General features: G+C 49.4%; 2 protein-coding genes across 5 annotated transcripts; both read right to left on the bottom strand.

Annotated features, from left to right (window-relative positions):
• Positions 1-950: 950 nt before the first annotated feature.
• LOC112890969 lies at positions 951-3,968 on the bottom strand. Its single transcript, XM_025957856.1, has 3 exons — positions 2,754-3,968; positions 1,526-1,829; positions 951-1,414 (listed from the first exon to the last, which is right to left on the bottom strand). The coding sequence occupies exons 1-3, from the start codon at positions 3,651-3,653 to the stop codon at positions 1,278-1,280; spliced, it is 1,341 nt and encodes a 446-aa protein (XP_025813641.1). The 5' UTR covers positions 3,654-3,968; the 3' UTR covers positions 951-1,277.
• A 3,383-nt stretch (positions 3,969-7,351) lies between these two features.
• Positions 7,352-11,385, bottom strand: LOC112890060 (triacylglycerol lipase 2-like). 4 transcript variants are annotated; one of them, XM_025956899.1, is made up of 9 exons: positions 11,040-11,385; positions 9,340-9,574; positions 9,124-9,264; positions 8,938-9,051; positions 8,714-8,857; positions 8,583-8,623; positions 8,175-8,254; positions 7,930-8,025; positions 7,372-7,791 (listed from the first exon to the last, which is right to left on the bottom strand). In XM_025956899.1, exons 2-9 carry the CDS (start codon positions 9,505-9,507, stop codon positions 7,469-7,471), a joined length of 1,107 nt encoding a protein of 368 aa, XP_025812684.1. In that variant the 5' UTR covers positions 9,508-9,574; positions 11,040-11,385; the 3' UTR covers positions 7,372-7,468. The 4 variants fall into 4 exon arrangements, with proteins under 4 accessions (XP_025812681.1, XP_025812682.1, XP_025812684.1 ...); XM_025956898.1 differs by having other exon boundaries at positions 11,137-11,385; XM_025956896.1 differs by lacking the exon at positions 11,040-11,385 and having other exon boundaries at positions 7,352-7,791; positions 9,340-9,784.
• Positions 11,386-12,738: the final 1,353 nt, after the last annotated feature.

The raw sequence follows: 12,738 nt of genomic DNA, 5'->3' as shown, positions 1-12,738 counted from the left end.
GAATTTAGAGTTGAGAATTATTGCTGGAGTTGGAGCAATTTTGGAGGTACGTACAAAATAGAAACACCCTCCATTTAGCATTTGGAGGATCCAATTTAAGAGCAACTCCAGCAACAGTCTCTAGATCAGACCTCCTAGGAATAGAGGGTGGACACTACAGAAAAATAGTGTAATTTCGTCGGCCAGAAACAAACGAAAATAGCCTGAAAGTCGTCGAAAATAGCTATTTTCGTCGGTCGGCCGACGGAATAAAATAGATGAAAATAAACGCTTTTTCGTCGGTAGCCGTTGAAAATAAAGCTATTTTCGTCGGCCTGAGTGGCCGACGAAAATAATGGTAATATTTTCGTAGGCTCAGCTGGCCGACGAAAACATGTCAAGTATTTTCATCGGCTGCAAGCGGACGAAAATACTGGAGCGTGTCCAGTATTTTCGTCGGCCACTAGTCGACGAAAATACTGGGATCCTACTAAAAAACAACTGCATATAATAGCAATTATGAAACGCAATCATCCATAAGCAGTTACTTAGCATATCCATAAGCAGAATTATGAAATGCATCATCACACAATCATCAAATACATCCAATAAGTACAATCAAGAAATCCATAGTCTAAATAACATACATATGTCAACGAAACGCGAAAACTCAAATCAAGGAGGATTTGGAGAGCTTTCCAAAATAGAGGACTTAGTAGAGGGTCCGCTGAAGTGCATTTTTTTTATTTAATCCTCTAAACTTGGATTAGGAGAGCATGCCGAAATTGCTGTAAGAGCTATACTGAAGTTGCTCTTGATCCCCGATCTCTACACGAACCAACCGACAATGCCACATCTACCTCTGTACCAAAGGATTCCATAACAATCTGGTAAAGATAATATTTCTTAGAAAATGCTACGGCCAACGCTACTGTGCACCCAAGAATCTGAGACAGATGCAAAGCTGGAGCTTTCCACAATGTAAATGTATACTAGAAAGAACCCAAGAATCTTCACATCGTAAAAATTACGCAAACCAAGATACTCTACAACACGCATTTACATGCACGGGCAATCAACTCAATTTACAAACGCCATACAAATTCGCTATCGCTACTATACATACACGCACAAACACTCGCGCCAGCCGGTCGCGTACACGAAAAGGCCTTCCCCATTTCACACTCAGCAAACAATGCACAGCTTCACCAAAAATGCAACCCAAAACTCGTTTCAGCTTCCAAGAACGAACGACCACCTGGACGCGTCTTGCCCCCCACCGTCGTCTTCCATTTCATTCACGAGAAGCCGATCGTCTTGCCGAGCAGCCACAGGAACAGCGTCCACTCGAGCATGAAGATCGTGTGCAGGTACGACCGGTCCAGCGTGAACCCGAACACCGTGATCCCGGCTCTGTTGTTCTCCAGGTACGTCACTGCAATGCAAACGAAGCCGGCCGGTCGTCAGGAACAGTTCGGCAGCAGCAGCAGCAAGAAGAATGGTGAAGGAGAGCTATTGTTAAGCCAACAATGGCGGGCTGGATTACCTAGCGCCTGCCGCTTCTGGAAGGAGATGACGTGCGCTTGCGGCAGGTGGATCTTGGTGTTCTCCAGCAGGTCCTCGTCGCCAGTCTCCTCGCTGGACTCGGTGTCGCTGTCGCTCGAGGGGTCCTGCTCGATCATGGAGTTCTGGTTGGACCCGGGCTCCCCTTCCTCGTCCGGGACGGGCGCGATGGTGCAGCAGGCGTGCCACTTGGTGGTGTGGCCCGTGAGCGCCTGCGCCTGGTGGGTGATCTTCGCGGCGCTGCTCAGGATTATGATGAGCCCGGACATGAGCACGACCGAACAGAGCTGAAAAACGTGGAGAGACGTCAGGAATCCAGGATATCCTTGTTTCAGCAAGAAAAAAAAAGGAAAGCGGTAGAAACATTGAACCACTGTTAGGATTTTGAAATCGCCGTTGACATAAATCGCAGTCTGACTTTCTCTAATATTGTAATTGTTCTTTTATTAGTAAACAAAACATTGGGATTGTTGTTGAACGGGCACGCGTGCGAGTACCAGGAATCCTACTTGTTGACTATGGCATGTTCAAAATGCTTTTAACTAGCTATTAACCATTTCTCTTTCAGACGAATCGCCGTCCTGTCTACTCCTACATAACAACCTACGCTGACTAAATCGCAAATGGTGGCTGCGAAATTCGGTAATAAACAGCTGATGTAAAATTACTACTATCATTGTCCTTGCATCTTGGCAGAGTGGTTTTGCTTGCCACCGTGCCTCCAGAAATGAAGGAATAGGTGTGCAGGAGGGGACATCTTTTCAGAATTAAGATCCAGCACCAAACCGATAGCTAGTTGAGCATATCACGTCACACCCCAGCTTTGCTGTTTCTTAACACCACGCTGGGACTAACCAACGAGGCTAGGAGGTCACAGTATAACCGTCGAGAATTCTCGGTCCAATTCAGCGTTCAGGCCACCAGTTTTCTCGATTTGGTTAGGCCCAAATTCTTGACCCCCTCATGCAGGCAATCCATAAATCAGCTCAACGATTCTCTATTGTGCCCAGTTGCGCTTAGTTAAACGTGACACATCGGCAATTATTGGTTTCGTCAAAGTTAAGAAAGGGGACGCTGTAAAGTTCCCCTCCTTGATCAGGGCTTGCGAATTTGGGAATCTAACAATTGTGCCTAATTGGATGCAGGACGTCGAAAATTGATGATGAAGTCGAGCAATTAAGCAGTACTAGAAATATAGAATTAGTACTCACCGCGAGCTCGCCGGTGTTGAGGAGGTCGTCGACGGAGTCGCGTCGCGTGGTGAGGAGCACGGAGGCGAACTGGCTGGCGGTGGCGATGAGCAGTGCGGCGACGATGAACTTGCGGAAGCGGTGGCTGATGACCTTGAGCTGCTTGCGGATGTCGAGGTGCTCCCGCAGGACGCGGTCGATCCCAGCCCGGCCCTCCTCGACCTCCTCGAGCAGCGTCCCCGCGAAGTCCTCGAGCCGGAGGCCCTGTAGGTGGCAGATGAGCCGGAAGAGGACGCAGGTGAGGAGGTAGACGGCGCTGCGGTACATCCAGGAGGCCATCTCGATGGAGCAGGCGAGGACGTCGCCGAGGACGTTGCCGGCGAAGAAGGGCGCGCGGTCGGCGGAGGTGGCGTACCACCAGGCCTTGTAGGCGGCCTCCGCGGCGAAGCAGGGCGCGACGAGCGAGGCGAGGAGGCGGAAGGAGAAGGCGAGGCGCGCGGTGTAGTGGACCCGGACGCGGTCGCTCTTGGTGCGGAGCTTGTCGAGGTAGAGCAGGCGGCGCAGCCCGACGCGGCGGAAGGAGGCGGAGAGGCAGAGGAAGCCCGCGGCGGCGGCGGCGGAGAGCGAGAGCTGCACGACGGCGGAGAAGGGCCGGCGCGAGTCGCGGAGGACGAGGAGGAGGTGCGCGGCGGCGGGGGCGACGACGCCGAGCGCGAGGAAGAGGAGCCAGGAGAGCGCGGCCTGCGCCGGGCCCGAGTGGTCCATGCACGCCCACCGCAGGCAGGAGCGGAACCACTGCAGCTCGTCGTCGGCCCGCGACGCGCAGCGCTCGATCGCCACCCCGCGCTTCAGCGCCGACGGCAGCAGCGGCTCCGCCGCCGCCGCGGCCGCCGCCGCCGACGCGCTCGGCCGCCGCCCCATGGCACGACCACGACCGATCGATCGGTCGCGCGGCTCTGCTCTGCTCGGCTCGGCTCGACTCTCTGCGTTCGCTGTGGGCGCGTGGTGGTGGTGGAAGAATCCAAGTGGAATCCGAGCGGGAGGAGAGAGGGAGAGAGACGGGGGGAGTTATATATTGGTGGCTGACTGGCTGCGCCGGGAACGGAGGGGTTGCGTGCGCTGGGGATCTAGGCATCCGTCCGGCGCGGCGTGGGGGTACACGGGGCGGCGGGGGGCCGGCCAGTCGGAGTGGAAGGGTTGGGTGCTTCCATTTCCATCGCGCGGCAGAGGGCGCGGGGCGGCGGCGGATCACCGGGGGAAACGGCGATTTTTTTACAAGGCAGGACGGCGGCGGGTTTGGGTTTTGACGTGCGGGGGCGCTGAAGACTCGGCGGCAGCCCGGCAGCCGGGTCTCCGCTGTGTTGCGTTGCGGTGCGGTGGTGTCGCCGGCGAGTGACGCGCGCACGCCGCCGCTGTATCGAGCTGGTCGGCATTCGTAACCACCGTTTTCGGATTAGTGTAAGATTGAGTCGTACGTTAAAAATGTTTATAGATGCTGGAGTTGTCTGGACCTGTCCACTTGCATCGTTTCGAACGTTCGGAGGTAACATGGGTCATACCATGTCATATCATATCATATCATATCCTTCAGGTACACGTACATACTGCACGTAACAGTCTGGAGAGTACGGCACTTGCTGTCACAACTACTCTGCGCAAGTTCCGTGACGTGGCATTGACATCCACCGCTTCGTTTCAATATGACGGAGCTTAAAGTGAACCAAACACTCCCTGAGCACCGGCGGCGGCGTGCCTGAGCAGCCGCAGAGACGACCGTCAAAAGAACTTGTGGCGGAGGCACCTGCTGTCCCTCCCGGGGCGCATCCGCCAAAGTGCCAACGTTGACACGCTTTCTGCAGGAGCACGAACCACCTGTGACCAAGTGTAGGGAGTGACAAGTGCGGCGGCGCATCCCGCCCGCCTTGACGCGACAGGCGGGGCCGGGCGGACCGACGGCATCCCGGACAGGGCGGAGCGGCGCGGCGGGAGACCGACCGCGCTCGGGCGTCGTCGCGGCGAAGGCATCGCATAGCGGCGTTGCTTGGCTCGGCTGCCACCCGGCGTGTCCGGCCCCTGTGCCGCGGAAAGCGACCGCGCCCGGCCGGCGTTGCCGCCGCTTGGCCGCCGCCAGAGGGAAACTTTTTTTGCCGCGCCTCTGCGCAGCACAGGGACCCGGTCTCCTGATTTTTTTTTTTGGCTCCCCTCCCTCCTCACGCGGAGATGATAGGTTATGCTCGAGGGCTCGAGGCGGGGGGACGATAACTCGGTGCGATTATGGGATCCCTTTCGTTTTCAGGAGGAGGATCAAGAAGGATGTAGCGAGCGTGACAGGAGGGGATTCTCGTTGCGGCGTCCAGAAGAAAAAAAAAAAACCGGCCAAGAGCCGTGGCAGGTGCAGCGCCGCGAGAGCCGAAATGATTCGCAGGCGGGATCGGCGCCCGGACGGTGCGCCGCGGAACACGGGCGGCCACGCTCCAGGCCGTGCGGCCGGTCGATCGATCACCCGGGCGCGTCATCACGAGCTCGCGACCAGCCATCCATGTGATCCGGCCGGGCTCCGATCCCTTGCTCTCTCCGTGGCCGCGGCAGCACAAGGTTCTCGAAGCGTCGGTGTCGCGGCCCGGGTTCTTTCCGTGGCAAGCCGGACGCGGCGGGGGGCGTCGTTTTGCCGGTGGCCTGACGCTTCAGATTTCCAAGCTCCGATGTCGACGGCTCGGCAAGTGACAAAACGCCGGGTGCTGAGTCACGCATGATCCGCACCAGTAAAGAAACGGCGACCTCTTTGTAGTAGTAGTATTTTTTTTTGTAGTTCGTGTGCTGCGGCGTTGTGCTGTGTCGCACTCCAGCTCCAACTGATTGATTGGTTGATTGAGGAAACATGGGAGCCAGGTCAGACCAGGTGTTTTCTTTTCTCTCTGTTTGGTTGGCTTATCAGGCATGTCACATGACTAGATACTCCATGCGCACGCTGCTCGGTGCTTATCAGGGGGAGGAGAAGTTGACACCGCGCTCATTACCCCCGCTGCAGGTCGCAAGGGCTGCTTGAGCTTGACACGAACCCGTCAGAACACGGCCCTTCTCTTTCGACGGAAGAGAGGCCACACGATGTTGTCAAAGGCGTCAAGGCACCGATCGGCGAGACTTGTCTCAATAATTGCATTACTTTTCTTTTTTTTATATATAAAAAAATGATAACTGCATTACTTTTGATTTGATCAATCGGATTGGTTTGCCTGAAACGAATTGACTTAACCGATTTCTAAGGAAAAAAGAAATGGAAAGCACTGACCGGGGCCATTATTGGGGGAGAATAATGGGAGGTCAAAGCGGGGCACTCTTCAGGACCATTTCCCTGCCCCTTTGGGCGGTCGGTGAGATAGCACAGATACTAAAACTCTTTCCCGAGGCAACGGGGGAGAGCCACATATCATCTGCAGAGCCACATTGTGTAGGGCAACTCTTGGTGACACAAAAGGAGGAAATGAATAGCTGAAGCAGAAGAAGGGCTCACTTGCTGTTTCAAACTTGAGGGAAAAAAAATGCACTGGGGGCAGTTTCTCTCTCTTTTTTTCTTTCCTGTTTTTCGGAACACAGAAAGTTTACTAGTAAAAAATTATGAAAAAAACCTTATTAAAATCTACATGAATCATACATGGAAAAGGCTAGATAGAATTAGTTGATTAATATATCTACATGACTCGTAAGAACGTCGGAATCGTGAGATGGCAGGCGCAATCACCTCCAGCTCGCTGCAACCTCAGGCCGGCAAATATCTCAGGTCCCATCAACCCGTGATGGCAACAGTTACCGCTCCCAGCTCAGCGGCAGCCGCTGCGCGCCGCAAGAAATGCAAGAAAAGTTTAGGTAGAGGCAGCGCAGGAGGACACCTGGGCCCTGTTGGCTCTTCTGCCGGCTGTAGCGGCGCCAAACTCCTGTTCCTCAGCCCTTTCCTGAATTTTGATTTCTCATGGGAACATGAGCATCCAGCACTGATGGAGTAATGGAATTGTTTTTTTTCTCTCTCTGGCTTGGGAGAGTAGGAGACTATGAGCTTGACTACCTGAGCAACACGAAGAACGCAAGAAAAGGGCAAAAGAAACTGTGCATCCAAGCTGAATTCTCCTGCCCAGCCCGAACCTACGGTGATCGGGCTGGACTGGGCTCTAAACTTTTGGGAACAATAATCAATCGGTTAAAACAGGCCTGGCCTGATGTGCTCTAATACAGCAAGCATGTCAGGCCCAATCTGCTCTGCATTATAAATCTGAAGAAAGATATAGTGACATAACACAAACGAAGATGAAACAGCCCCCTCCGTAACCTCGTTTACAGGGGAGCAATAAACTCAAAAAGTTTAAAGCCTTCGAACTGGAGCATTTCCTTCTTGCACTGCGCAGTGGGTATGGTTTGGGCCACATTTCAGTGTTCGGAACCCGGTGGCAAACAAAAATGAAATGAGGTTCGAAGTTCAAACCCAACGGTGAAAAGGAATTTCAAACTTTCGAGATAGTGAGACAAGCCATGAATTTTGTATTTGCTTGAGGCAATATGATAGCGATCAAACTGGGTAAACGAAACCGTAGCATAGCTTGACAAGCTGCATCTTTAAGGGCAGAGACTGAGGTGTAACTCAAACCTTCACAAACTGAAAGTTGACCTGAAACAGTGAAACTATTGAATGTGTGCTACAGGCTACAGCTTATGATAAAAGTGACCTGTAGAATAGGTTTTCAGTGTCAGTGACGCTCGAAGAATTCCACTATGGGCTTGTATATGAGTTGTGGAGCATTGTAGCCCATCACAAAGTCACCATGAGCGTAGTCAGGCATGTACAGCACCTCGATGTCATCGCTGTCGTGCTCCCTGACCAGCGTCCGCAGGAGGTGCCTGGTGTCGAGGACATCACCGAGAAAATCTTGGCCACCATGGGTGAGGAACAAGGGGACATGGGTCGGAATGGACGAGAGATTGTACATCGGGGGCTCCGGCTGATTGTAGTGCTTCATGTTCTCCTTCTCGTTTCCATAGTCGTACCTTCTGACCCCAGCTTTCCTGACCACTACATTTGAGAAACAGAAACGTTAGTGCTGCAACTGGGCTTTGAGCAATAGTTTCCGTGCTTCCTACTATAATGAAAAGGCAGAGCACCTGCTATTTCCCTAAAAAAAAAGCAATAGTTTCTGAAAACGATTTTTACATTGCGACATGTGAATCATGTTTTTCACAGAGGTTGATTGTGGACCATGCTGAAGGAAGATGCATGTAGTCGAAGTATTGAGGCAGCAGTCCGGTCCTTTGGTCATCAGATCAAATTCATTGAAACCACAGTTAGTATGATAATGACTAACCCTCAAGAAAAAGTATGATAACACACCAGCATCAGCATCATATATATATTGCCTGGAAGGCTGGAATTAATTAAAGTGGAGGTAACACCAGCACCTGCTACAGCTGCAAATAAATCATAACAGTCAACTTCAGGGTCGGTGCAGACTTGGCCCAAAACTTCTTGTGCAACTCGCCTGTAGTATAACAGAGCATTCGTAGCAATCGACAATCGTACACACACAGATGAGATTTGAGATGGGTTACCCAAAATAACAGCACATAGAATCTTTACATTCTAAACAGATCAGTGGCAGGCTTCTTTTCCTTAATAAAGGCAAACTTGTTAAGCTATTCTAACATCATAGTAAGCTCCAGCAGTCCAGCTTCTATGAGTTCATCAGAGAATTTAAGCAAACAACTACTCATAATTAGTATATGACTGCGATGAAATGCAATGTTATTGGCCACGTACTTTATATTCTTCCTAATAAGAAATTCAAGAAGTTGTAGAGAGATGCCTACCCAACAGGATTGAACTCATGAAAACCCAGCATGTGAATTGTCTGCATGATACAAAAATAGAGAGAGAGATAATACATTGAACATGACCATTCTAATTAACAATAAGAATAAGAAGGTTCTAGATGCTTTACTTCTGCAAGGAAGATACGAGCCGCAAGCAGTATGAGTCTGGATTTCGTCCTGTGCAGATAAGCAATTGGGCAGAGCAACACAGCTGATCTCACTATGTCTATTAACTTGTGCTCTGAAAAGGCTGCAAGAATAATCAAGGTTCCCTAGAAAATAGAAAATTTTAGCATCCTCCCAAGAGCCAAGCCATTGGTATATTAAATAATAAATAGGGTCATAAGAATACCAGGGAGTGACCGACATAGTGGACTTTCTTGCCTCCTGTTTGATTATAGACAAACTGAAGTACTGCAGGAAGATCATAAGCAGCAAGTTCGTCCCATGAGAAGTCCCAGAAAGCCTGCAAAGAGATGCAAGTATTCCTTTACTGAAATATATGACATCCAGTTTCTTAATCAAGCTAGATGCAAACCGGATCTTCTGGGGTGAGGGAGGTATGTTTCCGACTGGATTTTGTTCCACGACAGTTGGCAATCCAAACATCAAAGCCAGCGTCTGCCAAAATGAAGCCAAGTGATTGTTTTGGTGTACTCAGTAACCAACAGAAACCATCCTGTCCAATCAGCATATTCATTTTAGTTACAAAAAGCATTCAGATTGTATGTATTATGTTCAACAATGTCCTTACCACCATCAGCCCATGGAACAGAAGTACCGGTGTCCTATCCTCAGTCGAGTTGTCAGCATTAGAAAGACCATGGGGGATCCTCTTTAAGCTAAGAATATAGCCATCTTCTGTTGTGACCTGATATTCTTCACATGGATAGCCATAAGCTGCTAATCGTGCCTTGCACATACCTAAAGGATGGGGTTGCAGGGGGCATTGATCATCTGTAGAGTTCTGGATCCTCCATGAGAGAACGCTTCGCCGGTTCAAGGAAATGAAAAGAATTAGGAAACAGAGTAGATAAAGATTCCAAGCCATCTCAATACAGAACTATGATTTTTGGCATTAGAAATGAATCATATTCTTGTATCAAACCCTGAACAATAACTATAGGATGTAGGCTACTACAATTTTGTGTGGTTCCAAGAATAGGGGGTGGAGGTTAGCTGCAGGGATGGTCTCTGAATGAGACTGAGCTTTGCTTAATCCCAAATTGGTAAGGAACGCTAATTTATAGAACTGGTTGTGCTATGTACGGGAGTTTGGTTTCTATTTGTGCACTAATTTTCTTTGTCACGGAAGCATGAGCATGAGAAAAAAGACAAACTATTACAGTAGTTTTTGTAATTGTAAGTATTGAATGTGAGATTGCATAACCATGAGCTAATCAGGTGAAACAAACAGAACTAGTTGTCATAATACCAGCCACGCCATCTTGATGATCAGAAATAAATATGTGTAGATCTCACTTCACAACAATTCTGTGATCCCAAATTCTGTTCATGGCCACTAGGAATGTTGTGGACGAAAAGGTAACATTCTCTAACGTACTTATGGGATTTATTTGCAATTTATTTTTTTCAAAGAAAATGCAGGAGTGCTGCTTTGTTATTTAAGAAGGAAGAAGCAGGTACAGAGTCTTACTAGGGCGATATTTAAAAAAGGGTAGACACTCTAACTCATAAACTGGAAAACGATACATAAAAAAATTAAGATAACTCTGGCCCTCCACAGGCCGACTTCCTAGTGCTAACTTCAATTTATTTGCAATTTAGAAGCAGTAAACATTCAGGTAGCATCACTGGAACTGGAGCACGCTATCCGGATGCCCCTCATATACACCAAGTTCATCAGTTCTGCATGAACAAGAGGACGACAGGGGATTGGTCCTTAAACAGAAAATACCTAAATTGACACTGAAAACCAACTAATTTGTAGAGGAAACCCAAAAAAGAAGGATGAAATCCTAGCATTCTGAAGATAGCGGAGATAACTTGTTTGCATATGAATTATGCGATAACATCTGGTTACCATAAAGTAAGCTGATTGGTCACTAAGCCCAAAAAAACGATGCACTATATATGCCCCTTAAGATGTATGCTCTGAAATAGACTACATTTTGACAGCCAAAGACGAGCGCGCATATGTACCACAACTGTTCCGCTCTCCTGCACCAATTGTGCTAATGCTTCAATACCACACTACCCAGGGGCGAAGCCAGCCAATCAAGTCACCGGGATCGGCTCTATTGTTATAACAGAGTTAAATATAGTAGTGAATAATGTTTTATACTGAGTTTTGCAAAATTTATCGGGGTCCGTCGATCCTGACGGCACAAGGCAGCTCCACCCCCGATACTACCATAAAAAAAACTCGATCAGCGGGGAAGGATACCACACTACCACTAGAAAAAAGAAAGGAGGACAAATTATCTCAGATACACCAGCAAGCATGCGTTCACCGACTGCTGCGTCAAGGCCGCAAGGGTGACCGTGTTTCTGAGAACAATCTACAAATCAATGAGGACGAAGCTCGTACTTTACTCAGGAAGACTTCACAAGCATATGCACGAACACGTGGGGTGCGTCCGAGGTGATCAGCCGAGGAGGATGACGACCTGCCCTCCGCTCTGGTCCCTCCAATGCTTCTTCTATGCCCGAGATCGGCGTGGGCAGTGGACACCCGCACGGCCTCACCGGTCTTCCCGGTCGTCGGAGTGCCCACACCCGCGACCGGTGGCTGCCGTGTTCGCAGTCCCGCGCGAAACCGGGTCGCGCTATCGCAGAAGGGGCCGTCGCTGCGCCTGAGGGCCTAGTTGTTTGGGGTACGGCCCACAAGGGGCTGATGTTTTGGACGGCCTGCGATTGGCTGCTCAAGTGGGCCAGGTGAGTCAATGTCGTTGCTTTCCTAACCACGACAACTGGGCTGTGGCAGGAGAATGCTCCTTTTGAAAAAAGTCCATAATGCTGACATCTAGGTCGAGTCTGTATTTTAGAAAACCGTCCATTCTAGCTCCTTGAAGTAAAAAAAAAAACAGATACAGAACTAATTAATTAGACAGAAAACCAACCGGATTTTCTCCTACGTGGCGCCACATCATCAGTCCAAGCTGGCACCCTGTTGGGTGGGCTCCATATGTTAAGGTTCATCCTCCATGTCTCTTCTATCGTTATTCCACCACCCTCGCCAATCCAATGATACAATCGCCCGCTAGAGCGCTTCGTGGCGCGCGACGTTACAGGCAGTACGCAGCTACCTGTCCTGTCTGCGCCCACCCGCCCAGATGTATTTCCTTTCTCATTTCGTTTCATCAAATATGCAGTACGCAGCTGCCTGCCTCTGGAGTAGTGGAGTATTTTATTCGTTTACGTTCCGCAATGTGTCATTTTTTTCCTTTTCAGGTTTTTTCTTTTACCTTTTCTATAGTTCTATTGTGTTTTTTCTAGAGAAGTTCTCTTGACAACTTTTTTATGGAAATTGAACTAAAAAAACTATATTGATGATGTGCTTAGAAGTTGTATAATGAACTTGTGTGTAAAAGGTTGTGCGAAAAAAACTTCTTGATAACATCTCCATAGAAGTTGTGCTAAAAAATTATCTGCTATAAGTTTTTTTAAAAAACTATGCATTAAAATTGTATGTATTGTGAAAGTTGTACCAAAAAATTATCCTTTAAGAAGGTGTTAGGAAAGAGATATACGTAAAATTTCCATGTATCGTAAAAGTTATGATGAGAATTTATCCTCTAAAATATTATGTGCAAGAAGTTGTGTGTAAAATCATGCTTATAAGTTATTACTGTCCAAATATAGAAAGTTGTGGAGAAAAAATATCTTTCCAAAAAAAATCCACTACTGTCGGAGATCGCTCGCCGCGGGCCCTCCTTGTGGGCGTGCAGATTGGCCTCCTCGTCCTCTGCCATGGTCAAGATCGCTCGCCGCGGGCCCTCCTTGTGGGCGCGCAGATTGGCCTCCTCGTCCTCTGCCATGGTCAAGCCAGGAGCTCAACCCCCGCCACTAGGGAGCAAGGCAAGGTCGTCCAGAAGTGGTAAAATCAGCCGAGGACAAGGCGAACATGCCCCCACAACACCATTAGCTAAGTGGTGACGAGGTCATTGGCGGTGACATAGGCACACCAGGA

This window comes from Panicum hallii, chromosome 4, assembly GCF_002211085.1.
Source record: "Panicum hallii strain FIL2 chromosome 4, PHallii_v3.1, whole genome shotgun sequence".
NCBI lineage: Eukaryota > Viridiplantae > Streptophyta > Magnoliopsida > Poales > Poaceae > Panicum > Panicum hallii.
This window is presented reverse-complemented; position numbering and strand designations above follow the sequence as displayed.

What these genes read in the sequence shown, in the direction of transcription:
- LOC112890969 (XM_025957856.1), bottom strand. Translation starts at nt 3,653, where the DNA reads ATGGGGCGGCGGCCGAGCGCGTCGGCGGCGGCGGCCGCGGCGGCGGCG. An exon ending in TCAACACCGGCGAGCTCGCG is followed by an intron (nt 1,830 to 2,753) that starts GTGAGTACTAAT and finishes CACGTTTTTCAG; the next exon opens with CTCTGTTCGGTCGTGCTCAT. An exon ending in CCAGAAGCGGCAGGCGCTAG is followed by an intron (nt 1,415 to 1,525) that starts GTAATCCAGCCC and finishes TTTGCATTGCAG; the next exon opens with TGACGTACCTGGAGAACAAC.
- LOC112890060 (XM_025956896.1), bottom strand. Translation starts at nt 9,636, where the DNA reads ATGGCTTGGAATCTTTATCTACTCTGTTTCCTAATTCTTTTCATTTCC. An exon ending in TGTTCCATGGGCTGATGGTG is followed by an intron (nt 9,265 to 9,339) that starts GTAAGGACATTG and finishes CTGATTGGACAG; the next exon opens with GATGGTTTCTGTTGGTTACT. An exon ending in CATGATTCACATGTCGCAAT is followed by an intron (nt 7,792 to 7,929) that starts GTAAAAATCGTT and finishes TCTCAAATGTAG; the next exon opens with TGGTCAGGAAAGCTGGGGTC.